General features: G+C 32.1%; 3 protein-coding genes across 9 annotated transcripts; 1 reads left to right on the top strand and 2 right to left on the bottom strand.

Annotated features, from left to right (window-relative positions):
• Positions 1–10: 10 nt before the first annotated feature.
• Positions 11–3,431, bottom strand: LOC125055805 (E3 SUMO-protein ligase ZBED1-like). 3 transcript variants are annotated; one of them, XM_047658434.1, is made up of 4 exons: positions 2,752–3,431; positions 2,340–2,562; positions 2,072–2,228; positions 11–1,977 (listed from the first exon to the last, which is right to left on the bottom strand). In XM_047658434.1, exons 2-4 carry the CDS (start codon positions 2,559–2,561, stop codon positions 902–904), a joined length of 1,455 nt encoding a protein of 484 aa, XP_047514390.1. In that variant the 5' UTR covers position 2,562; positions 2,752–3,431; the 3' UTR covers positions 11–901. The 3 variants fall into 3 exon arrangements, with proteins under 3 accessions (XP_047514390.1, XP_047514382.1, XP_047514398.1); XM_047658426.1 differs by having other exon boundaries at positions 2,340–3,431; XM_047658442.1 differs by having other exon boundaries at positions 2,415–3,431.
• Positions 3,432–9,331: 5,900 nt separating this feature from the next.
• On the top strand, positions 9,332–14,355 carry LOC125055749 (zinc finger protein 729-like). Of its 4 annotated transcripts, XM_047658312.1 has the most exons (7): positions 9,332–9,741; positions 10,133–10,348; positions 10,568–10,669; positions 11,479–11,615; positions 11,704–11,932; positions 12,043–12,306; positions 12,512–14,355. In XM_047658312.1, exons 1-7 carry the CDS (start codon positions 9,696–9,698, stop codon positions 13,399–13,401), a joined length of 1,884 nt encoding a protein of 627 aa, XP_047514268.1. In that variant the 5' UTR covers positions 9,332–9,695; the 3' UTR covers positions 13,402–14,355. The 4 variants fall into 4 exon arrangements, with proteins under 4 accessions (XP_047514268.1, XP_047514276.1, XP_047514285.1 ...); XM_047658320.1 differs by lacking the exon at positions 10,568–10,669 and having other exon boundaries at positions 9,333–9,741; XM_047658329.1 differs by lacking the exon at positions 10,133–10,348 and having other exon boundaries at positions 9,334–9,741.
• Positions 13,566–22,998, bottom strand: LOC125055832 (coiled-coil domain-containing protein 112-like). Of its 2 annotated transcripts, XM_047658469.1 has the most exons (8): positions 22,567–22,998; positions 21,980–22,098; positions 21,200–21,316; positions 20,138–20,321; positions 19,750–19,956; positions 15,079–15,127; positions 14,254–14,418; positions 13,566–13,729 (listed from the first exon to the last, which is right to left on the bottom strand). In XM_047658469.1, the coding sequence occupies exons 1-8, from the start codon at positions 22,859–22,861 to the stop codon at positions 13,693–13,695; spliced, it is 1,173 nt and encodes a 390-aa protein (XP_047514425.1). In that variant the 5' UTR covers positions 22,862–22,998; the 3' UTR covers positions 13,566–13,692. The 2 variants fall into 2 exon arrangements, with proteins under 2 accessions (XP_047514425.1, XP_047514433.1); XM_047658477.1 differs by lacking the exon at positions 22,567–22,998 and having other exon boundaries at positions 21,980–22,165.
• Between the last annotated feature and the right edge of the window lie 586 nt (positions 22,999–23,584).

Raw genomic sequence — 23,584 nt, 5'->3', positions numbered from 1 at the left:
TAACAAATATAAACACAATAGGGATGGCGATTCTTTACGAAAAAGATCGATTTTTAAATCGATTCGAATCGTAGTCTAATGAATCGATTCACGAAAAAATCGAGGCCTACAAAATCGATTCTTAAAAAATCGATCTTTTTTTCAAGTTTGCGTTTACAATGTAAATTTGTATCAATTTTACTAAAAACAAGATTAATATTGCAATTAACGATATCTTATCAATAAAATCAGGGAATTCAAAAATAACAATTATTTTTATTACCGTATCAAACTATAAGATCAACTATAAAAAAAAAATAAGTATTTATATACTGAATGTTTTTATTGATTGCAAAAAAGTAAAAAATAAGGTAAGAGTTAAAAGTTTAAATATTAAGCATTGGGAATTATAACTGGGAACTATAGTTCCCAATGCTCAATATCTAAACTTTTTAAAAAACAACAGTCTGTCAAGCCTTTTGGGATCCAAGCGGTTACGCTCATCACTTGCGATGTTTCCAGCAATTGAAAACAGGCGCTCACAAGGAACGGATGATCCAACGATACTCATATACATCATGGCGATTGGGTGAACGTGATGATAAATGGAGCTCTTTTGTTCTTGCCAGTAAAGTACAGGATCATACTTCAGGTGCACAACTGCCTGCGATAAATAATGTTTGAATTCTTCATTTAAGCCTTGATTTTCCTGTGCAAGTGCATTGCATAAAGAGAGTTGCTTTTTCACAAGCAACTTATGAAAATCCCATATTCCGTTTTTCATATCCTTATCAGCGCTTTCTATTGCGTCGACTTCCTCACTATTATTTTGTGGAAGTGATTGTCGTGTAATATCCAAAATTGAAGTGTTTATTTTATTTATCGCTCGAGAACAGGCTACATGGTCAGTAAAATGATTTTTTTAAAATCTAGGATCTAAAATGGTCGCAGCAGCTAACAAATGAACTTGTTCAACATTTCCAAATCTTTTCTTCAAGCCGTCCACAATTAAAGTCCTTGTTTTAACACCAATATCCGTTGAATTTTTCATTGTATTATATGTTTCAGTCAGACAAGACACGATGGGTATAATTTTACTGGCTGTAACGTAGTCTTCTCCCGATATTTCTTTAGTTATTACTTCTAATGGTCTCAATATATTTATAAGATCTTTTATAAATTCTAACTGCTGTGCAGTTAGCATTGTTGGCGCTTTAGGATACTTGAGTAATATTGGCGCAATTATTTCGGATAACTCAACAAATCGTTCCAATTGATATAAAACAGAATTCCATCTGGTACACACAGACTGAACAAGCCCCAAAGGCTTTGTTTGATGACCCTGAGCTTTCTTTAAAGAATCAGCAGCATTTGTATTATGTTTAAAATATGTGGTAATATCTTTGACAGCTGTTAGTAAATTCTTGGCTTCTTCCAGTCCATCCTTATTGTCAAATGGTTTTGATGCTACTAGGTTTAATGTATGGGCAAAACATGGCATGTGTTTATTTTTGCCATAAACATTTGTGACAGCTTTAACGATATTAGCGCCATTGTCCGTGATAAACGCTACCACTTTGTTACTTATGATGCCCCATTTTTCCGTCATATTGATAATAACTTGTGCTAAGTAGTCAGCATTGTGTGGTTCTGTTAGAGCAGTTACACCAAAAACTATGCTCAATAATTTACTTTCATATATACAATGACCAGTTAAGCCTAAGTAGCTTTGACTATTATGCGAGTCAGTCCAAACATCTGCAGTTAAAGATAGTGCTTCTACTTCTTGTATTTTTAGTTTCAGTTGTGTCGAAAGAATGTCATATTTATCGTCAATCATGTGGGTCATTGTTTTTCTGGCTGGAACTTTATAAAGTGGTGCCACTACTTTCATTAAATATCGAAATCCTGTTTTTTCCACAGTATTTAAAGGCAACCCATCTTTTGCGATCATGAAGACTATTGCATTGGTTATTTGACCACGCTTAATACCAGTATCTGAAAATAAATAAAATAAAGTCTTAATTATTGATCCTGTATGCATCTCACTTTCATAAAAAAATATTCAAAAGATTTTAGTTTCATGCCTTACCTCCAAATGATTTTATATTTGTTAAGCAAGATGTCAATGTTTGCTGTTTTAAGACTGATACATTGGTAGAAGAAGAAGCCACGCTTTCAGCATCCGAATTATCAACATTTTGCAAATCTGGAACTGGAACGATGCCTAAAGTCATGTCATCAACAACCTAAAACGAAAAAACATAGTTACTTCGATTTATTTAATATCGATTTTTATTTTTTTCGAACTCAGTACATTGGAAAACAAATAATGTGACATAAGAAATGGTTTCACTAACTTGATCATTTCCATTATCATTTCGTGCATTACCACATTTACCACCACCACTTTCACTCTTCTTTTTGAGACTTACGGTCTGAATTGTTGGATGACGTCTTAATAAATGATTGCGCAAGTTTGTTGTGTTTCCCTTAGTTTTTACGTCCTGGTGACAATATTTGCATGTGCCTCCGAAGTCTTTTTTAATAAAATGATTCCATAAATCACTTCTACCCGACATGCTGAAAAAATATATTTATTCCTCATTTATTATATGTATTAAACTTGATAAACAATGATATTTTAAGTAATTAGTCACTAGTTTCGAGTAATATTCAAAATCCTATTAGGATTAGTTAGCATAATTTCTTAATGAATTTAAAAGAATATTTTATATGAAAGAATAGTTTAACATTTTATAAAAAAGTAACCTTTATATAAAAATAGCACCAAATGTGAATCGATTAATTAAGATACGAATTGCTTTAAAAATTGATATTTTTCGGAAAGAATCGCCATCCCTAGCCTGGCGATTACTTGATTAAAATAAAATTAGAGTAAAAGCGATAGTTTATTTTTAAAATGATAATGGGAGCTTTACTATTTTTTCTGTAAACAAGATGAATAATTTGATGCTTTGACGTTAAATAGATAATTGGACATAAAGTAATCGTGAATGAAGTATGAACACTTCCATCAATAAGAATTCCACATATTACTTATTAGTTATTTCAATGCTGATTATTCCTGTGTAAAAGTAAATTTAAATGATAATCACAACTAACAGAACAAACTGAAAATAATAGCGTCAAAGTAAAAAATAAGAAGCGCTTTACTTATTTACTTACCTACTCTCAATTAGTTATTATTTCGCAACAAACACTACATGAAAATCTGATGAAAATCAATCATGAAAATACTTATATTACGCTAATAACAGTATTCATTAAACGACAACAACAAATGAATAATGCAATATCAATCGTCACAGATTATAAATACATAAAGTCAAAGACTACAAACGTAACTTTTTTATTAAAGAGAGGCGAGTAAAGGATACTAAACATACAGCCATCTCGCGAGTTTATGAGTAGTTAACTCTTTAACCGGCAGCACTGAGCACTCTTATAATTCAGGCACATTCAACTAAATGCAAATAATTGTATGGTTTATACCAAAACAGAAAAAATCGAATGTCGATTTTCAAGGGTGATATATCGATTCAGTGAATCGACACAGTACTTCATATCGATTTAAAAAATCGATATTTTCTGCTCGAAAAATCGATTCTTCGATTAATCGATCTCAGATCGCCATCCCTAAAACACAACACTGATAGGGTGGAGTGTGGACTAGTGGCTAAAGCAATTAATTAAAATGCAAAATAAATTGTAAAACATTGTGTTTACTTGTAAGAGAAAAAATATGAACTAAATTAAATGACACCGCACATGTAAAAATAAAATAAAGATATTATAAATTTAAATGCAGTGCATCAAAGACAATTATATGTGGACAGCACCATGACCTTCCAACAAACACAACAATAATATTGAGAAGTAGGGGGAAGCGCGGGAAATACGATCGTAGACTGACGCGTTTTTCGATTTAATTAAATTTTATTTTATTTCTAGGGTTTGGATCAGTAGTCTAGTGTAGTTAATGTATATATATTTGTTATTTCTTAGTTTTATTTAATAGTGTATTAAAGAGAAGATTTATTGGTAAGTTATTTTAATATACTTTTGCTCCTTATGGAGCCGCCTGATGACCCTGGGGGCGGAGAAGTCCCTGGGGTGGGCTGTATAGTAACAATTTCAAATGATGAGTCTGGAATGGAAACAGATGGATCTATAAAGTCTAGCAGTGGTGCTCGAAAACGGAGAGCCACTGTGCATAAACATTGCACCCACTGTAATAAAAAGAGACGTAGTCGGAAACATGAGGGCAAGGAAATCAAACCAAACGAATGTCATTGCATTCCTTTAACCAATACCCAAATTAGCACTGCTCCCTTGTTCAATGAGTCACAATCCAACCCGTCACAACTTAATTCCTCTAATGAATATAAAAAGCCAGAATCAGTAGCACGTTTAAGATACCAGCCAAGTGATGCAGCACCATATGTTGTTCACATACAAAGAGTACAGCAAACTCCAAATGATAGCGTTTCAGTCCACCCAATTGCTTTTGGTCGTTTCTTAAAAAGAAATTCTATACACAATATTGTTAACGGAAGCTTAAAACGAATTGGTCGTAATAGACTGTCTCTGTCTTTTAATAATTACCAGGACGCAAATTCTTTCCTAAATAACTCTGCTTTACAATCAGTCGAGTATAAGGTTTTTATCCCAACATTTACTGTTACCCGTATGGGTGTTGTAAGAGGCATACCTGCTGAGTGGTCAGATGAAGAAGTTACGGAAAATATTAATTTACCTGTTGGATGCGGTCCAATTTTAAAAATAAGAAGAATGAGACGGCGTATCATTACTAGTAATGGCAGTGAGTTTAAGCCTACTGAAACTGTGGTTCTTACATTTGATGGACAAATACTACCTAAGCGAATTTTTATTTGCTACACTTCCCTCCCAGTTGATCTTTACATTTTCCCCACAATACAGTGCTACAATTGTTGCAAATTTGGTCATGTTAAATCATTATGTAGATCAAAACCAAAGTGTTTCAAGTGTGGCCAAGACCATTCGGCTGATCAGTGCTCTATCCTAGAGGAAGATGCATACTGTTGTTTATGTCAAGGTTCCCATTTTGCCACAAGTAAAAGATGTTTAGAATTTGATCGCCAAAAAGCCATCAAAGAATCTATGGCCAAGAGCTGTATTTCGTACGCTGAAGCATCTAAAATTCATGCACCTATCTCAAAAATATCTTATGCTGATGCTTTACTTTCTTCTTCCAATGTAGGTGCTTCTACAATTTCTACTCCTCAAATTGAACAGTCTCATAAACAGTCTTTGAGTAACTCTTACAAAAAGACTTTTTTTCTTAAACCAAAATCTATTCCTAAACTATCCAAAGGTTATGACAGAAATACACAACAACAATTAATTAAAGATTATGATATGCCCTCACCCAGAAATGGTTGTGGATTAAACACAAACAACAATAATGATTTGACATTACAATCAATTGCAGACCTAATAAAAATTCTCATTAACACTTTATCACAGTCTAATATTCTTTCACCGTCCAACGCTGCTCCTTTAATTGACACTATTGTTAGCTTACCAAATTATATTAATAATGGACAAGCAAGCCAAAGCTCTACAGTGGAACTGTAGAAGTGCTTCGTCTAAGAAAAGTGATATTATTTATCTTATAAATAAATATAAACCTTTTATCTTCGCTCTACAGGAAACCTGGTTAAAACCAGGTGCTCCTTGTAGGTACTCAGGCTATGCCTGTCTCCGTGAGGATCGTATTGACGGGTATGGCGGAGTTGCCTTACTAGTCAAACATCATCTTCCTTTTTCTCACTTTCCTATTCCTTCTCATAGTAATGATTTTTCAATTATTGCTGCTATTGTTAATAATATCTGCTATGTTTCAATATATATTCCTCATCCTAGTTCTTCTATCTTTGTTGAAATTGACTCTATCATTTCTACTCTTCCTAAGCCTTTTATCTTATTAGGCGACTTTAACAGTCAACATAATTCTTGGGGCAGTTCAACAACCAATACATACGGAGTTTCATTGATGGAATTGTTAAACTCTCATAATCTTTGCTTTCTTAATGATGGTTCTGTGACCCGGCGGACCTCTCCCAATGAAGGCTCAAGTGTCCCTGATTTAAGCATTTGTACTCCTAGTTTAGCTTCCACTATTTCATGGTCTACACTTTCTTCTTCATATGGTAGTGACCACTTCCCTTTACTTCTTAGATTTCCTTTTCACATTAATTTTACATTTAGACATTCACCTAGATTAAAACATCGACTTAATAATGCTGATTGGGATACCTTTAAATCCAGTATAGAACAAAAGATGACTTCCCTTCCTAATATCTCACATGGTTCAGAATCAATTTGTGCTGATGCATTAACTAAATTATTTATAGAAGTAGCAGACAAAACCTTTCCGCTTAAAAATGGTGCTCTGGGCTTTATTCCATCTCCACCTTGGTGGGATCAAGAATGTTCAGATGCAATTAAAAAAAGAAAACAAGTTGAGCTCCAATATTGTGAGAATTGTACATCTGAAAATTTTGATCTGGTTACAGATTCTTTCAAGGCCACTAGTTTATTATTCAAAAAGAAAAAAGCAGATAGCTGGAAATCTTTTTGTCTCTCCATCTCCCCTAATGTCCGTCCTTCTGTGGTATGGCGTAATATTAGAAGATTCAGGTGTGCATTTACTGAAACTTCTGGTTCTCTCCCCGATTCATTAACAAATCAATTCCTCGACAGACTTGCTCCTACTACAGTTCCTGAAACAATAATTATGCCTCTGATGCCATTGAACCCCTCTGGTCTCAATAGTCCATTTTCTATGTATGAAATTAAAGGAATACTATCTTCAGTTATAGACTCTGCTCCTGGTGACGATGGAATCCCATATTCCTTCATCTCTCATTTAGGTGACCAAACTCTTGAATATTTCCTGAAATTGATAAATACACTTATGTTAACCGGTTCTATCCCTCCACGCTGGAAAAACCAGATCATTATACCAATTCTGAAATCTAATAAAAATCCCTCTAACGCAAATTCATATCGTCCTATTGCATTATCCTCGGTCTTGATAAAACTCTGTGAACATTTAGTGAAAACTCGTCTTGAATGGTTTGTAGAAAGCAATAAATTACTTTGTGACAGTCAATTTGGTTTCCGTCGAGGGAAGAGTACGATGGACAGTATTGCCATCTTTATAACTGACATTTTTTTAGCTTTTTCAAGGAACGATTCTGTTGTTGCCACATTTTTAGATGTACAATCCGCTTATGACAATGTAGTGTTGTCAGTTCTTCATAAAAAGCTACAGTATTTGAATGTACCTGTAATGTTATCAAATTTTATCATAAATACTTTATACGAAAGACACATCACTCTAATTTCACAAGACTCTACTGTTGTAACCAGAACCTTATGGAGAGGTCTTCCTCAAGGATCAGTCTTAAGTCCCATCTTATATAATATTTATACCCATGATTTGAAAGCTTCTTTGGGTAATCGGATTTGTATTCTCCAGTATGCTGATGACCTTTTAATTTATTCCATTCATCAATCACCGGCCATTGCTTGCTCATTACTGTCTCATTCTCTTAATTTATTAAAAACTTGGCTTGATACTAATGGCCTTGAAATATCCCCCACTAAAAGTGTTGCCATGCTTTTTTCTAGAATGCGTCTCCCTCCTCCAATCAACGTGTATTTTGATAATAATATTATCCCTGTTAAAAACTCTGTGAAGTTCCTTGGTGTGTTTTTAGATTCTAAGCTCTCTGGTGTAAATCATTGTGACTACATTTTTAATAGGTGTGAGCGAAACCTGAACATTCTTAGATGTTTATCCGGTGTATGGTGGGGTGCCCATCCCTTTTGTATGAAACTCATGTACAATGCTTTAATCCGAAGTATTTTAGACTATGGTACCTTTTTATTATCTCCTGGAAATGCAACCCGTTTAAAAAAATTAGATAATATACAGTCTAAGGCATTAAGATTAATCACAGGAGCTATGAAAACTAGTCCAATTAATGCTTTACAAGTAGAATGTGTTGAAGCCCCATTACATCTTAGACGACAATATTTATCTGATAAATTCATATTTCGCTCCCTTCAATATGCCAACCATCCTCTCCGTTCTAAGCTTCAAGAACTATCTCAATTGTTGACATCTTCCAAGTACTGGTCAAATAAATCTTCACCTTGTCTCATCGTCAGCTTCAATAAATTTATCAATATTCAAACTCCAACTCATACCTTACCAACTTACCCTTTATTTGGAACCAACTTTGAATCTCTAATTATTTCTCCAGACATTAGATTCAATATTGGTATAAACAAGGGCGATTCCCACGCAAGGATTACTTTTAATTATTTCTGTGAACAACACTGCCATGAGTACAATTACATATTTACAGATGCCTTTAAACACGGTTCGTCTGGTAATGTAGGCATAGGAGTATTTCACTTGCAAAGTAAAACTACAATAAAAATAAAGTTTCCTCCAGAGTCCTCAATCTTCACAGGGGAATGTTACGGTATATTTAAAGCTTTAAAATTAGTTTTGAGTAAGAAACTTAAGAAATCCATCATATTCACAGATTCACTTAGTGCTCTTCAAGCTCTCCAAAAATATCAATTAAAAAACAAATTAATTTTTCCTATCATTATTGAGATTAGGAGTTTGTTGTATGAATGTGAGCAATTGGGGTTGTCTGTGTCATTTGGTTGGATACCTGGACATTCTGGTATTTTTGGTAACGACATAGCAGACCAACTAGCAAATGAAGCTGTTAAGGATGGCGATTCTAACTCGTATAAAAATTATTATCATGATTTGGCCTCACTTCCTGCTTCTTTTCTTCGACAATCTTGGACTGACCTTTGGATTCAGACCAGTTTAATTAAGGGTAAATATTTTTCATGTATACAGCCCACAATACCACTAAAGCCATGGTTTTTTAAAATGAAATTTAATAAAAAGGAAACATCGTCTCTCATTCGTATGAGATTGGGCCATGTGTGTACCCCAGCCCACCTTTCCAGATTTCATATTATTGATAGTGAAATGTGTGAGTGTGGGCTGTATATTGGTGATTTAAACCATATCATTCTGTCCTGTCCCCGGTATAACCACTCCATGTTATTCGATCATTCTCATCCTTCTTCTAGTATCCCGTTACCTACATCTGTTCCTGTTCTGCTTTCATCTTTAAATAATAATATATATAAAAAGTTATGTTTATTTCTTACTGTAAATAATATAAAATTATAAATACATATGTATACAAATCGGATTTTGTATGATATATATTTTATTCATTACTGTTCCTTTCCATAATGTAGTATTTTGTATTAGAGATAGTTTTATATCCTGCTGATCCTATCCTTTATCGATGTAATGTTCATTCGGTGTAAAATTATTTTTCTTTACTATTCCGTTTTCCTTACCTTTGTCTGTGGCAATACGCTCTGCGTGAGGCTATTAAAAAAAAAAAAAAAAAAAAAAAAAAAAAAATATTAATTTTATTCGCGATTTTTTTACCACCCATTGCAATAGATGACACTGATGTCAACCATGATGATGTGAAGTCGGCTAGATCTGACTTATTAATTATTATCTTTGAGTTGATTTTGATTTGCATACCTTTGCGCACAATTTGCTCCTGGATTGGACTCAGTTGAAAATGCCTTCAGAAAAAAGTTGTTGTGTATCAAAATGTGGAAGCTCTCGTGAGTAAATTCTTAAATTAATTCGTCAATTAAATAATTTGATTCCTCACAGGCTTGAATTAGCTTTAGCACCAATCGGTTTGGACGTTCTTCACGCTTAGAGTAAATTATTAAAATACTTTATATAAAATACTAACGCGACGTTAACAAAGAAAATGTAGGTACATTCATTATTTCTTTTGTTTTATTTTTTAATACAATAAATTTTAATGAAGAAGTACAGTAGTACAGTACACAATCAAATTAGTACGATATGTATTTTGATTTGACTGATATTTATATATTTTCGTAGGATTATTAAGTATAGTATCGGGGTAAGAATTTAAAAAAATCCTATCTTCGGCATGGGAGGGTTTTGTACAGCAGACTTTAATTGTTACTGTTATTTCAGGTCATCAGAGTGATATTATTTTACATTCTTTTCCTAATCCTGACAAGGATAAGTTTCGGTTCATGGCTTGGTTTCAAGCAGCTGGCCTTGATACGTCATTGGATCCTCATTATGTTTTCAAATATCGCAAAATATGTCACATACATTTTGAAACTAAAGATTTAACATGGACAAAGAGATTAAGCCCTGATGCTGTACCTAGATTGTTATTACCAGGTAGGGAATTACATGTCCATAGCACATAGTATATAGAAATGAGACAAAAGCAAACCTTTACTACTTTTAATGAACAGAATATTTATACCAAAAAAATCATACAATTCATCTACTAAATTTCATTTTTCATAATTTATAATTTAAAAAATCTAAAAATAATTATTACATATTGTTACCCACAAACTAAAATAAAAACAAATTTTATTATTTATATTCTAGGTCCTAAATTATTAGGTAATGATAATGGTGGGACCATTCTAGCTACAACAAGCAATCTAAAAAATGTGCAATTGGATTTTTCTACTCATTCAACCTTAGAAGGTAATATGCAAATTATAAATAAAGGTACATATATCTAACATGCGGTCTAATTAATGTGGTATAAACAAGGCCGCCGCTAGGTGGGCAGTTGTCAGATTTATTTTAAATAATATTTTTTTCCCAATGTATTGAACTGCAACGGAAATATTGGTAGGAAAGCTTCAATTATGTAACCAGTCTGAAATAAGCTGTAAAGTTATCTGAAAGTAAAACATTTGAAAACAAATCATATTGAAAATGTACTATTCTAGCAGCCATGTTTGTAGTTTTGTCTGAAGTCCGAGAGCATAATATAGGTTCCAAAAATGTTTATATAGATCAAGCCGAATCCAAATTATACTTTAGTTTATCTGCTCAAAGTTTTTATTAGATATGGTATCGGTATGCTACCTTTAGAAAATTGAGCTTTACAAAATTAAAAATACAAAAAACATTAAAAAATGAATATTTTATGAGATGCATTTGCTTCCAATTTTCTTTCGTACGTTTATGCAATTAATTTGATTATTTAAGCGTTTACACACTTAAGTAATAATAAATCGCAAATCGCCACTCTTGGTAGTACATTAATTAGCACAACGATCTCTAGGCGGCGCTGGTGACGCAATGTCGGTTGTTGACTCTAAATATACTCTATGGATTTCATTTATCTTTACTCTTTAGCGCCACGGCCAACCACAGGGCACAAGGTAACTTTTTTTGGGCCAAGTAACCAGCAGGTTACCAGTTGATTTTACCTGCCAAGTGCCAAGTTATATTAAATTTTGAATTTGATTATTTATCATCATAATTAAATATGGATGTTTTAGTCAAAGAAGAAATTTTAAATCGCTGCAGATGTTGTTTGGATAATGTAGATTTACATCTCATGTGGGAGGAAATTCCCAACAACGACCAAGCTAACGGTTCTTTTGGTAACATGTTAATAGAGTGCTTTTCATTACCAGTGAGTTATTAATGTCATAAATATTTTTAAGTTTATCTACTTAAGTATTTACGCATTTAATGGCTATTTAAAAAAATATATGTTACAGTGGTTATCAAAAAATGAAGGTGATCAGCTGGAATATATTTGCAGCGCATGTGTGGATAGATTACAGAGCGCTTTGGATTTTAAGAGAGAGATAATTGCTTCTGAGCAGGTTCTTAAAGGTTTTTTATTCCAATCGGACATACAAATTGAAGTTGTCACAGAAGAAGATTCAATTGTTGCTAAAAATGACTATATAGAAAATTTGGATATTAAGACTGAAGTTTCAGAAGGTAAAACAACTAACATAGTACAAATTAAATAAATTGTAATATTTACCTTATACTGTGATAGATTTTTATTGTATACCATAATTACTCATTTATCTCAACCTCCATTTCAGAAGAAATATCTGCTTTGGATAAAGAAAATAGTGATAAAACAGATCTTGAACCAACACAGAAACGAAAGTGGCCTAAAAAAAGAAGAGGTGCGGATCGTTTAAGAGTTTACAAAAAATATACACAGTTGGATTTACGAGAAGCTATTGTGTCGGTCAGAAGTGAAAAAATGACATTTAAGGAGGCTTGTAATGAATACAATATTCCCCGGAACACACTCAAAAGCAATCTAAGCAAAGCTGATATTATATCTGAAGATCATAATGGTAAGTTTTTATATTAAACATTTCCACAAGATACTGTATTTTGAACAAAAGGAAAATGGTGTTGAAATTACATAGTTGTAAATATTGAACTATTATTTATACTTATTTTTTTAGTAACCATATATAATTATTACTATTGTTCTTACAAATATTTTTTAAGTGTTTGGAATAAATTTAACAAGTTTGCTTGTATGTTAAATTCCAGTTTCATGTGATGATAAGAGTAATAAGGAAAGAAACTTTAGAATTATTGAAGAAATTAAAATGATATTAAAGTATACAAATGCTATACCATTTAAAACAAAAACTGCAAAATACTACTGTGCATATTGCTCAACCAGTGGTCCCATGTTTCAAGATGCAGATGAATTAAGAATCCACACAAAGTTTCATGAAAAAGAACGACTACAGGAAGTGGATCATTTCATGAGACCCTATTGGCTAAATGAAATTTTGAAGCTTGATGTTTTGAATTTAACTTGTACCATATGCAATACTAAACTTCCAGACTGGAATCAAATGTTCCATCATTTTGACTCGGAACATGGTATTGAATTTGACGAAGCATACACTAAAGTTGTGCCTTATAATCTATCTGAGCCAATGCAATGTGTGTTATGCCATGACGACTTCCCAAATTTTCACAACCTCGATGGCCATATGAATGCCCATTACAATAACTACATATGCCCGACATGTGGGGATACTTTTGTTGCTAAATGTCGTTTAGAGAAACATTTACAAGTACACCATCAAGGAGAGTTTCAATGTGAAGAATGTAAAAAAGTATTCACTTTAGACAAATATCGTGCTAAGCATTATAAATTGGTTCATAAAAGAAATACTATAAGGTGTATATTATGCCCAAAAGTATTTAATACAGTTTCTGAACAGAATGCACACTTAGTGGAAGAACATAAAGACAATTCTAATATATACATTTGCGAGTACTGTGGTCGTTCATATACACATAAAAAAAACTTTATTAAACATCTTAGTAGGAAGAAATATAAGTGTGAGGATTGTGATAAAAGATTTATAAGTTTTAAAAGCTTAAAAACTCACAAAGTAATATGTGATAGAAATACTTGTTAAATAGAAATATGTGATACTTGTGCTAATGTCATCACCATACAATTTTATATAGTAAGAAGGTGTCACAAAATATTGTCTCAAGGCCTATGCTTACGTACGCTTTTAAAATGCCATGGGAATATAACACTTGGGAGATTTGTTTTTTAAATTGAAATTGACTCATATAATTTTAGCACAATGCACATTTATTTGTTTAATAAATATATTCATTAAGCCTTTTAATCTTAAACATTTTAGGCTTATCATTTATTTAATGCTAGAATTTTTAGTTATAATAAGTTAAATTATAAGTTAATACTGTATATCGAGACGCCAGCTTGGTATCTTCCTGAAAAAAAAACATGTTAATATATAATCCCTTTATTTCTTAAAACTAATTTAGTCTGAGTATAATTAGACTGACTCCTAATAATAAAACATGCACTGAAGTTTTGAGTTAAAATTACGTCTCAAAATTGTTGTAACCATAGTAAAAAACATTGTAAGACTATTATAATGTTTTATAGTATTGAGTTATTAAGAGTAAGGTGGTAGGTTTGTAAAGTATTCTATTTTGAGGGATTGTATAAGTATAAATTGTTTTTTGTACATTTAAAGTAAGAACTTATGTAAAAAATTTATAATTATTTCGGTTTCTTGTTTTACAGTGATAGAAGTATAGACAGGACAGTCTCTGGATTTGTGAAATTTATTTTCTGTTTATGGCTTTTTGATAGCACTATGGAAATTTAAGGAGCGCTTCGAAGACGTATTTGAAATATTGAATTAATTGCTTGGCTCAATGTTTTCGCGAGTTGTTTTTTTATTTACATTTTGATGTTAAATAATAGTTTATGATGTGATGACACTCACAGTTTTTCAATTCCATCGATATTATTATTTCGACTCTCTTTTATTTCATTATTCTGACACCTCCTCGTCCATTGTTTTGTCGAATTATATAAATGAGAAATTGAGCGTTGTTTAATTCTGCAACCAACAGCCACTCCTTTTTCAGATGAGCTTTCACCAAACGTACTAAAATAATACATTAATATATACACAAAAATGGTCATTACAAAAATACACCCAAAACTCAAATTATAAAAAAAAAATTGAAAACAGCATGCTGCATAATTTAGCTCTGTCTTGTTCTGTCACAGTGATATTCAAAATAATTAACATACGACTTAGCGCGAACTGTGGCTCCGATATGTCAAAATGCAATATTTTTTAGCATACGAGTCATACAGCATACTTAGTGCTAGACTTATCGCCTGTCGCCTGTGTAGCCAAAATAATTTTAGGAAAAGCGTACATGTACACTCCGACTCCGAATTGGTCTATGCCAAAAATTGATTGACATACTGAAGACATATTTAGGTTTCTCTTACCCGAATAGTTGAGCTATTAGGGCAAGAGAGGGAGTTTTAAAAAATTAGAAGTAAGTACATAATTTGTATAAAAAAAATAGCTTTTTGTGTGACGGTCATTTTTTATGCAAAACCTGAGCTGTATTCCCCTAGCTTATTTGTATAGAACTAGGCGGAAGCGTGAAAACATTGTTTGATTAAGAAAAGAAAGAAATATTATTCGTATTGTAAACCAAATAATCGACGCATACGAATATTTGCCGAATTCGAATTCATCTAGGTACATGTCATGGAACTTATTTAAGATCAAAGTACTAGAACTTACCTTACATCCAGGTCGCAAGAGAATTCATCTTCCGTTTCTGATAGTTTTGCTACAGAGTTAAAAATTGGTATCAGCAAATATTGTAAAAACATTACAAAATTCAAATTCAAAAATCATTTAATCATGTAGGTAACACATTGTACACTTATGACTTGTCAGTAAAGAAATAGATATTAATGCGTCTAATTTTACATGTAGTGCCAGTTCTCAAATCAAGGGCGTAGAACGGAAGAGAAGAACTGGCAATAAACTCTCCGCCACTCTTTTTAATCGCCATGTTTTTTTTTTACACAACGTTTGTAAGGAGCTGCAACCATTAAACCATGTTCCACGTGACATCTTAAGTAATTAATAATAATAAAATAAATTAAAAACAAAGAGTTGTCCTCTATCAGCAGGAGGCATGGTGAAATAGGAGCATGCACTTACATTCTCGTGAGAACAACACGCAAACACATAGTCGAAATAATTAACATCACCGCATACACGAATTCAAGTACGACCAGTCACCACAAGTAGCACCCGTTCACGAGTATGACGCATGGCCAGCCATCGGCCCCCTCGCCATATTTTAGGGAGAGAGACAACCCGACGCATGGATGCCGCCACAAGCAATGACATTTAAGCGAGCATGGCGATCCTTCAAATGTGGACTTGGCTACATAAGAAAATAATAATAATACTGAAATAATTGGATACCACATGGATCACGGTTTGTTCCCACCACATGGTATATAATTCTAAAAGAATACAGTGTAAGCTCTTTATAACGTAAAAAAATGTTACATTTGTTTGGTTTAACACAAACCCCATACTTAATTTCATCTTTATAATGCAACAACCACTCTCTATAACGATAAAATATTGTCATATTTAGACATCAACAACATACTTAAGTGTAATTGTTTTTATAATCAGCTTACGAAACTAACCTTTTGAGGTGCCAAAATTTCTAAGAAAGACACCTGAGGTCATAAACAGCCGTCTCGCCTTTGTTATTGTTAATTGCATTAACACATGTGCCATTGATTCTTAGATTACATTGCCTGTAGGAAATTTTGGTCTCAGTTACTAAACGCACCACCGTCACCTATCGTGTATTATCAGTCGTAAACAAACTTTGAAACTCTCAAGATGGCCAGTAAAAGAAAAGCGTTATATTTTATATGTATTTAGAGAGTTTTCCTATTAGTAATAAAATTAGAAATTATTGTAGGTAAGGTGTTTTTTTTCTCTTCCCGATAAGTCTCTATAACGAAAATAATGCTCGGTCCCTTGAAATTCGTTATAAAGAGTTTACACTGTATATAAAACTTAACATTATGTTAATTTAATAGTCTTTGGTTTAAACCACTAGATACAATGTGACTTTATTGTATTTATATCTCTACGTTTCGAGTGCTTTTCGATCGTGGTCGCTTTAAAATATTTTAAATTTTGAATTCATTTTTTTTTATCTAACAACAGAGCAACAATCCTCTTGGGGAATGGGTAGGAAATATAAATTAGGAAAGTTTTAGGTTAAATTCTTCTTAATGTGACCCTAAACGGAAAATGCGCTCTTATGAACAAATATCAGTATTCAGTAAAACACAGAAATAATAGATTACAAACCGATTCACCTGGGGGTCTAGCCATATTGGTGTCGAAAAGTATTCTACATACACTACCGCTTTTGCGTAATTGTACTGTCGAAAACGCTTCGTTCGTAGCCAAGAGGCATGTCGATACATTACCGCAAAGTCGACAGCGTAGATGCGAGCTGCTGTTCGTAGTACCTTATTCCGTCATATTGTCTCTGGATTAAATGTATTCCTAATGTCACTTTTATAAACAAATAGAAGTTAAAACTTTACAATATTTTTGTAAATTTGCAATTGGAAGCTGCAAAAGGGACATTAGAATGTCAGCAAGGATGGAACAATTTTCGATTTAAGTGGAATTTACGGAAGGTGCAAAGTGAATATATGAATTTTAATTGCATGTTTAAATTAATTATGTTTTGTTTAATGTTTTCTCAGAAATTTAAGGCTACAAATAAATACAATATTTTGAAATTGCATAATCGCGATATATAATAATAATTAGTAGTACTCATACTTTGATATTTTTAGGATTTGACCTCACAACTAATCTGCAAAATGAAGAAGCAACATATTTTGTTACCGCTTAGAAGAAACAATAGAAATAGTACTGTGGATTGATAAATAAAGAGTGAAAATAAGGTTGACTAGAAGTTGATAAAGTCCAAGGAATTAAAAAACAATAGAAAAAAAATGTAGACTAGTGTGAACACTGAAATTAGAGTTTGATTTAAGCTTTAATTAGGTTTGGTGTTTGTGCTTGAACATTTTTAATGTCAATTTGAAAGCAGATTTTTATATAAGTGTAGATTTTATTAGTGATTTGCTACTAGTTGGAATTATCTATTTATGTCCATCAAACAATTTCAGTTTAAGTTAGAGTCATAAAGGTTGATTGTTTATAATATATTTATAAAAAAGAGGGATTAATTAAAATTATAAAATAGAAATTTAGTCTTAGATTATAACCCTTAATCAACCTTTGACTCCATATTGATGCTCCAACATCTTAGATATAAAGTTAAGTTTGATGCTTATTTTAAGTTAATATTTATGTTTAAACTTTTGGTTATATGTATCAGTGATTTGCTACTAGTGAATATGTAAATGCAAAATCTGTTTAAGTAAGAAATGAGTAAACATTGTATGTTATGTATTTGTCAGTTTTATTTGTGGTTATTTACCTGTCTTCTTTAGTAGGAAAAGCCATTAAAGTGGTTCACAATATTAGTTTATTTTACAAGAATATACAGATAATGCATATATGAATGACCCGTACCTACTAATAGTTAGGAATAAAAATGTTAAAAACAAACAGGTAGCAAAATAAAAATGTTTCAGTTATGGTTATTTTTTATTAAAATAAGGCACAAATATCTTCCTTAACATAATGCAGTCTACATAGAAAAATAAGCATATGTAACAACTTATTAAACAATATAGACATTACTACTGAACACACATAGATGCATCAAATTAAATGCATTACTACCTAATGTAGATGTATTCATAATTATATATGTAGATAATTAACTAATAAATGTAAGTGTTAGTTTGCAGCAATGTCAATATCTTGTTTGTGTGCTGTTATATACAAAAAATTGTTCAATTCATAAAACCTAACGTTAGATGTTGTGATAATTTCATAAAACTACTATGATACCTACAGTTACTATGAATACATCCTGGGCGATTAAAAAATAGTGATTGTTTCCTTAACACAACAATTGTAAATAATAATAGTTATTGTAAAGATATAATTCTTCCCAAAATCTACAAATGCAGTTTGTTTATAATAATGTCTCATTAACATTCAAACTGCTGAACTTATTAAGATTAAATGTAGAAGAACATAGTTTCAGTTACTGTTTCCTGTTCTTGAGGTAATGTTACTTAACCAACCATTATTTCATACTCCATATCTTCTCTTTTTCTGAAAAGAAAATATTTTAGTTAGTACTTTGATCAAATAGAAAACTGACAAACTAAACTGTAAGATCGGTCCAAGGTTTGTTCAATAGGTAACTTTAGTATTAAAACTCTTTACTTAATTCTAAACTTAAAAATATACTTAATTTGTCACTGCTGCTTATTGTCAATTAAAGTTCTTAATAACCAAACAATGTCAGTAACTCCCAAAGGACTTGAATTCAAACTTCTCATTCATTAACAATATTATAATAACTTCTCTAGTATATTAACTTAGTAAATAATTAAAGAAAATATCTGCTTACCATTCCTTAGTATTGCTCACTAGATTTTATATTTCCAAAGTTCATGAAGTATAAATCCACTTTATTTGATTAATATAATCAATATTATATCATTAGCTTCTATTATAATTACAATAAAATATATTTAGAACTTCTAATTATGTTCATTAGTGACTGCTTTATCATCTGAAATATACAAATAAAATGTACAATAATTTTACTTTGTGATTACATAATATATGCAATATTAAATGGTATATGTATTTTTTAAATTAAATAAAAATTTCATGAACTTACATGCAATATAAATATCAATAAGAGATATCCAATATAACTAGGATTTACCTCTACTAATTTGCTGATTTTCTTGATATTTTCATATTTATCTGTGTTTATTATGTTATCCTCGCATTGATTCATAGAAAAACTAAAACTCTTAACTTAAAAATATGAACTCTAGTTTAAATTATTATAATTACACGAGAGCGTTAAAAAAGACAGATAACAAATTAAAACCATTTCGTTAAAACGTCCAAAATATGACATGTTTTTAAAACGGTAGCCATTAAAGATGGCAATAGTTGTACTTAATTATTGCAAACAGCAGCTTTTGAGATCACGCTAAAACATGGCGGAGAAACGCCGTTTTTTCTACACTGCCGAAACATTAATTGGCCGTTGGCTACCGAATAGCGTAAGCGTTAATGTGTGTCTTTTCGTAGCACTGTCATGGCGTCGCTTATTGTATCCCGACTCACGCCTTTAGGGCCTAGGCTACCGACTGTCGACACGAGCTGTCATTTTCATACAAATTTAGTTTTCGACTTTCTACATACACTACTGTTAAGCCATCTTGGCTAGACCCCCTGATCTACCTCTTTGCCGGATAATTGCTGGAGCACTATTTTTTTTAATCAATTTAGAATTGTCATTCTTAACATTATCACTCTCCAGTTTATGGGGACATTTTATTTTCCGTTTATTTTCCCTCCATTTATTTAAAGCGGCTTCCTGACATTTTTTAAGGTTTAGATATTCATTGTACCACTCTGTATGAGAGTATACGTCATCTGTATTTATTCCTAAAAATATTAATAATTATTTTATTCTCCGACACAAAACTAAAAGAAATAACTTTAAGCCCGAAATAGCTAAATATGTTGTGTCCCTATCACGCTCATGTGCATTTCAATAATAGCATAACCTAAAAATATGTTATCAGTTATAGGTACTTTGTTAAAGTTGAATGACCGCTAATCTTACCGAAAATTTTCACACAAATTTCATCCTTAAATTTCAAGTAAGTTGGATCTTTTTTGTCTATATTTTCTATAACGTCGTCTCCATAATATTTATTCCATATGTGTACAAATATATTGTGATTGTACTCGTCCCATCCACCGTAACGTTTATTAGTTTTCATAAATTCTTGGAATCGTTGAACTTCCTAAAAATTATTTTATTTAATATCAAAAGATTGGATATTTGAAATGTGAAAAATATGACTTCACAAGTAGTGGCTATATATATACTGGCTATATATAACTATACCATCTGGGGCCCGTGGCAAATCTTTTGATGGGGGCCTATCAGTAAAAATCGTCCCTACTCAGTTTAATTTTAATAAACTTCGAAATTTTCAGCGTACCTATTCAACTACACGTTGTACATACGAGTATATGTCCCACTAATATCTCTTAGGCGAGAAGGATGGGATGGTCTATAGTCCCCACGCTAACCCAATGCGTATTGGAGACTTCACATTCATCCATAGAACATAATATCTCTTGGTCAGGGGTCCTCTTGGGTTGGGGGCCCGTGGCATTTTGCCAGCCCTGTCCCCTATTGTAACGCCACTGTTCACAAGCAGTAGACTTAGATAAAAAATGAAGATATTTTTATCTCATATTCATGAAATATTATTTTGAGGGAATAAAATCGAAACTTGGACATATAGTAGGTATGATTTTAGCTAGAAATCTATGCTAAAGAAAAAAAGCTGTGTTAATGATGCAATTATTCCTAAATTTTATTAATCAATACATACATTTTGGTATATTCTAAGTACCTACATATACAAAATTAAACGATGTTTTTTAGTTTTAAACGATAACAGAGCGTTGCTTACACAATTTGTACAAAGAAGAAGTGTTATTATGTAAGCTACAAAAAAAAATTAACACTTCCTTGCAAAAAATCAGTACAAATTTTAAATAATAAGGGCAACGGGCGGCCATGCGCTTTCGACCGAACCATTTCACCTTTTCTCTTATTTTAAGGAAAATTAAATATGGTACGTGGTACTTATGATTACTCTTTACTTACTATAGATTTAAAAGGTGAGTTTATTAATGCTCGTACGGGGCTTGGCACTACCTCACTAAATGGTTTAATTGCTACCCGAGTCTTTTTAAACTTATTCTCTTCAGAGTTTTCATTTATCTGTAATTTATGTTATTATAATTTAAAGCTTAAAAATTCTCAAAATAAACTTAATAATAAATGAATTTTATAATCAGTTATGAATTCACATTTATTATGGGACATTGATGGCCGTTATTTTATCTAGCTAATGTTAAGAATAGCTTATAAAGTTTTTTTTTATTGATCAGGGTAAGATGCTCATTTGATGTTAAGTGAAACCGCTGCTCATAAATTCCAGAGGGCTCGCGAGTCCGTTGTCGGCCTTTGTATTGACCCTTTTGAGTATTCAAGCCTATTCTTGAAGGCCGAAGCCGAGTCGAATTGGTTCGGAAATTCTTCAGTGGGTCGAACTTATTCATCAAATATTAACAGTTAGTTTAACAATTTACTAACGTTTCTAGATATTCGCAGAATTAGAATTTAAAATAGGAATCTACAGCCCTATACCTACCTCTTTTTAATTTTTTCGAATATATTAGGTAGTTACAATTAAAGATAATTTAATGGATGACTCTGAGTGCGGTTGTAAGTTATCGAAATTTTCATGACTGTAAATGTAGAAATCAAATATATACATAATTCATCAAAGTCGGTTTGCGTAAACCTTCGATTTTTAATATTATTTTGGATGTCCATAGGTTAACTTTGGTCTTTATTATCTGCTTATTACTATAACTGTACCTGTATCAATAGCTCCTTTTCCGCAACCTTAAGTAAACCAATTTCTATACGAGAAAACTCTTTTAATGCGACCATTTTCTTTTCCAATTCCAATATATCTTTTCTAACATCGTCGATATCTAAAAAAAATGTAATTAAACAAGAACTAATTACGTAATTTTATACTAAACCTGTTATATCAGGCCTGGTTGGTAATTCGAAGGACAGTCCTCTTAGTGCTCTTAAGCTAAATTAAATAATTTATGTACCTAATATAGTAAGTGTAGGTACATAAATTATTTACACTTGCAACAAACGAAGAAATGTGTGACGGTATGCGGGAAGAGTATAACGCTACTTCTGTTTCATTGATCTACATACCTTCTGAGCTGACCAAGCCGAAGTTTGTTTTGCGTGGAATTAAATCCTTCATTGTGGTTGTAGACAGTAGTGGTGAATTTAATACAATATGTGCGTCAATCATCTACAGCGGTTACTTGTTTAGAATTTAGTACTTTTTTACTTTCAAAGCTTTATAATATTCCATTAAGATCAGCTAGTTGTTATACTCATAGAAAAGTTTGTCAAATTAAATAGATCAATCTTACCAGTATTTTTTAAACTATGTCCGTCATTTGTAATTGTTTTAATATCTTGATATAGAGTTTTAATTTCCATATAAGTGTTTTTTATTTTGTGTAAATAATTTCGAAGTTCTACTCTCTCTGTATATCCGTTTTCTGCCATGTCATATTTTAATGCACTATTATTAGAAGACGTAGTCAATATATCTTCCTGGATTTTTAATCTTCTCAGTTTAGCACCTATGCGGCTTTGGTCACTTTCATTATCATCGCTACGAATACTACAGGATTCAATCGATTTAACCCTTTCCTTTTCCATTACTTTGGCTTATATTTTTAAAGATTGGGATATGTTATATTTTGGGATTGTTATACTCGCGAATGATTAAAAAATAGCTTGTTGCTCTATATAAACATTAACTCTACCTTTGGTTGCTATGGTAACATAACTTATAGTAGCAACTAGCAAACTCGGCGAACTCCGTTTCGCCACCAGATGGCTTCGTTTTATGTAACATTTCGTTTGGTGATCCCGCTTTTCTGTTGAAATTTTTCCTGAATTTTCTTTGCTATAAACCTCATGGAGCCCGAAACCTTTCCAACGCATGCACAACCGTGGAAATCGGTTCGTGCGTTCTGGAGTTATAGCGTCAGGAAGGAAAACCCGACTTATTTTTATATAGTAGATAAGAAGTAACTTGGTTATAACATTTCAGACCTAGGTGGTGCAATAAAAGCTATGCATTTAGTGGACAAAGTCAAAAGTCAGAAAGTTACAGAAGGGCAATAATCACCGTAGACTACTTATTGCCCGGTTTACCGTGATTTAACTAAGTATCGTGTAAAGAGATGCACCTCGTGCGGGTAGATTTTCCTGGATGACTACAGCATACAAACAGTGACAACAAAGGATAGTGAACAGACTGAGAAATTATTTTATAACTGTCAAATAAATTGTCTATGTTTTCGTATGTTTTGTCCTTCTCTAGTATCAATGAAGGAGTAGAGATAGATTAACGTTTGTCAATTGCTATTCTTTTTT

This window comes from Pieris napi, chromosome 2 (assembly GCF_905475465.1).
Source record: "Pieris napi chromosome 2, ilPieNapi1.2, whole genome shotgun sequence".
Lineage (NCBI taxonomy): Eukaryota > Metazoa > Arthropoda > Insecta > Lepidoptera > Pieridae > Pieris > Pieris napi.
This window is presented reverse-complemented; position numbering and strand designations above follow the sequence as displayed.

What these genes read in the sequence shown, in the direction of transcription:
- LOC125055805 (XM_047658426.1), bottom strand. Translation starts at nt 2,561, where the DNA reads ATGTCGGGTAGAAGTGATTTATGGAATCATTTTATTAAAAAAGACTTC. An exon ending in ATGATAATGGAAATGATCAA is followed by an intron (nt 2,229 to 2,339) that starts GTTAGTGAAACC and finishes TTTTCGTTTTAG; the next exon opens with GTTGTTGATGACATGACTTT. An exon ending in AAATATAAAATCATTTGGAG is followed by an intron (nt 1,978 to 2,071) that starts GTAAGGCATGAA and finishes ATTTATTTTCAG; the next exon opens with ATACTGGTATTAAGCGTGGT.
- LOC125055749 (XM_047658312.1), top strand. Translation starts at nt 9,696, where the DNA reads ATGCCTTCAGAAAAAAGTTGTTGTGTATCAAAATGTGGAAGCTCTC. An exon ending in ATCAAAATGTGGAAGCTCTC is followed by an intron (nt 9,742 to 10,132) that starts GTGAGTAAATTC and finishes CTGTTATTTCAG; the next exon opens with GTCATCAGAGTGATATTATT. An exon ending in ACCTAGATTGTTATTACCAG is followed by an intron (nt 10,349 to 10,567) that starts GTAGGGAATTAC and finishes TTTATATTCTAG; the next exon opens with GTCCTAAATTATTAGGTAAT.
- LOC125055832 (XM_047658469.1), bottom strand. Translation starts at nt 22,861, where the DNA reads ATGGAAAAGGAAAGGGTTAAATCGATTGAATCCTGTAGTATTCGTAGC. An exon ending in AATTTGTGTGAAAATTTTCG is followed by an intron (nt 19,957 to 20,137) that starts GTAAGATTAGCG and finishes TAATATTTTTAG; the next exon opens with GAATAAATACAGATGACGTA. An exon ending in ATCGATGGAATTGAAAAACT is followed by an intron (nt 13,730 to 14,253) that starts GTGAGTGTCATC and finishes TTTTTTTTTCAG; the next exon opens with GAAGATACCAAGCTGGCGTC.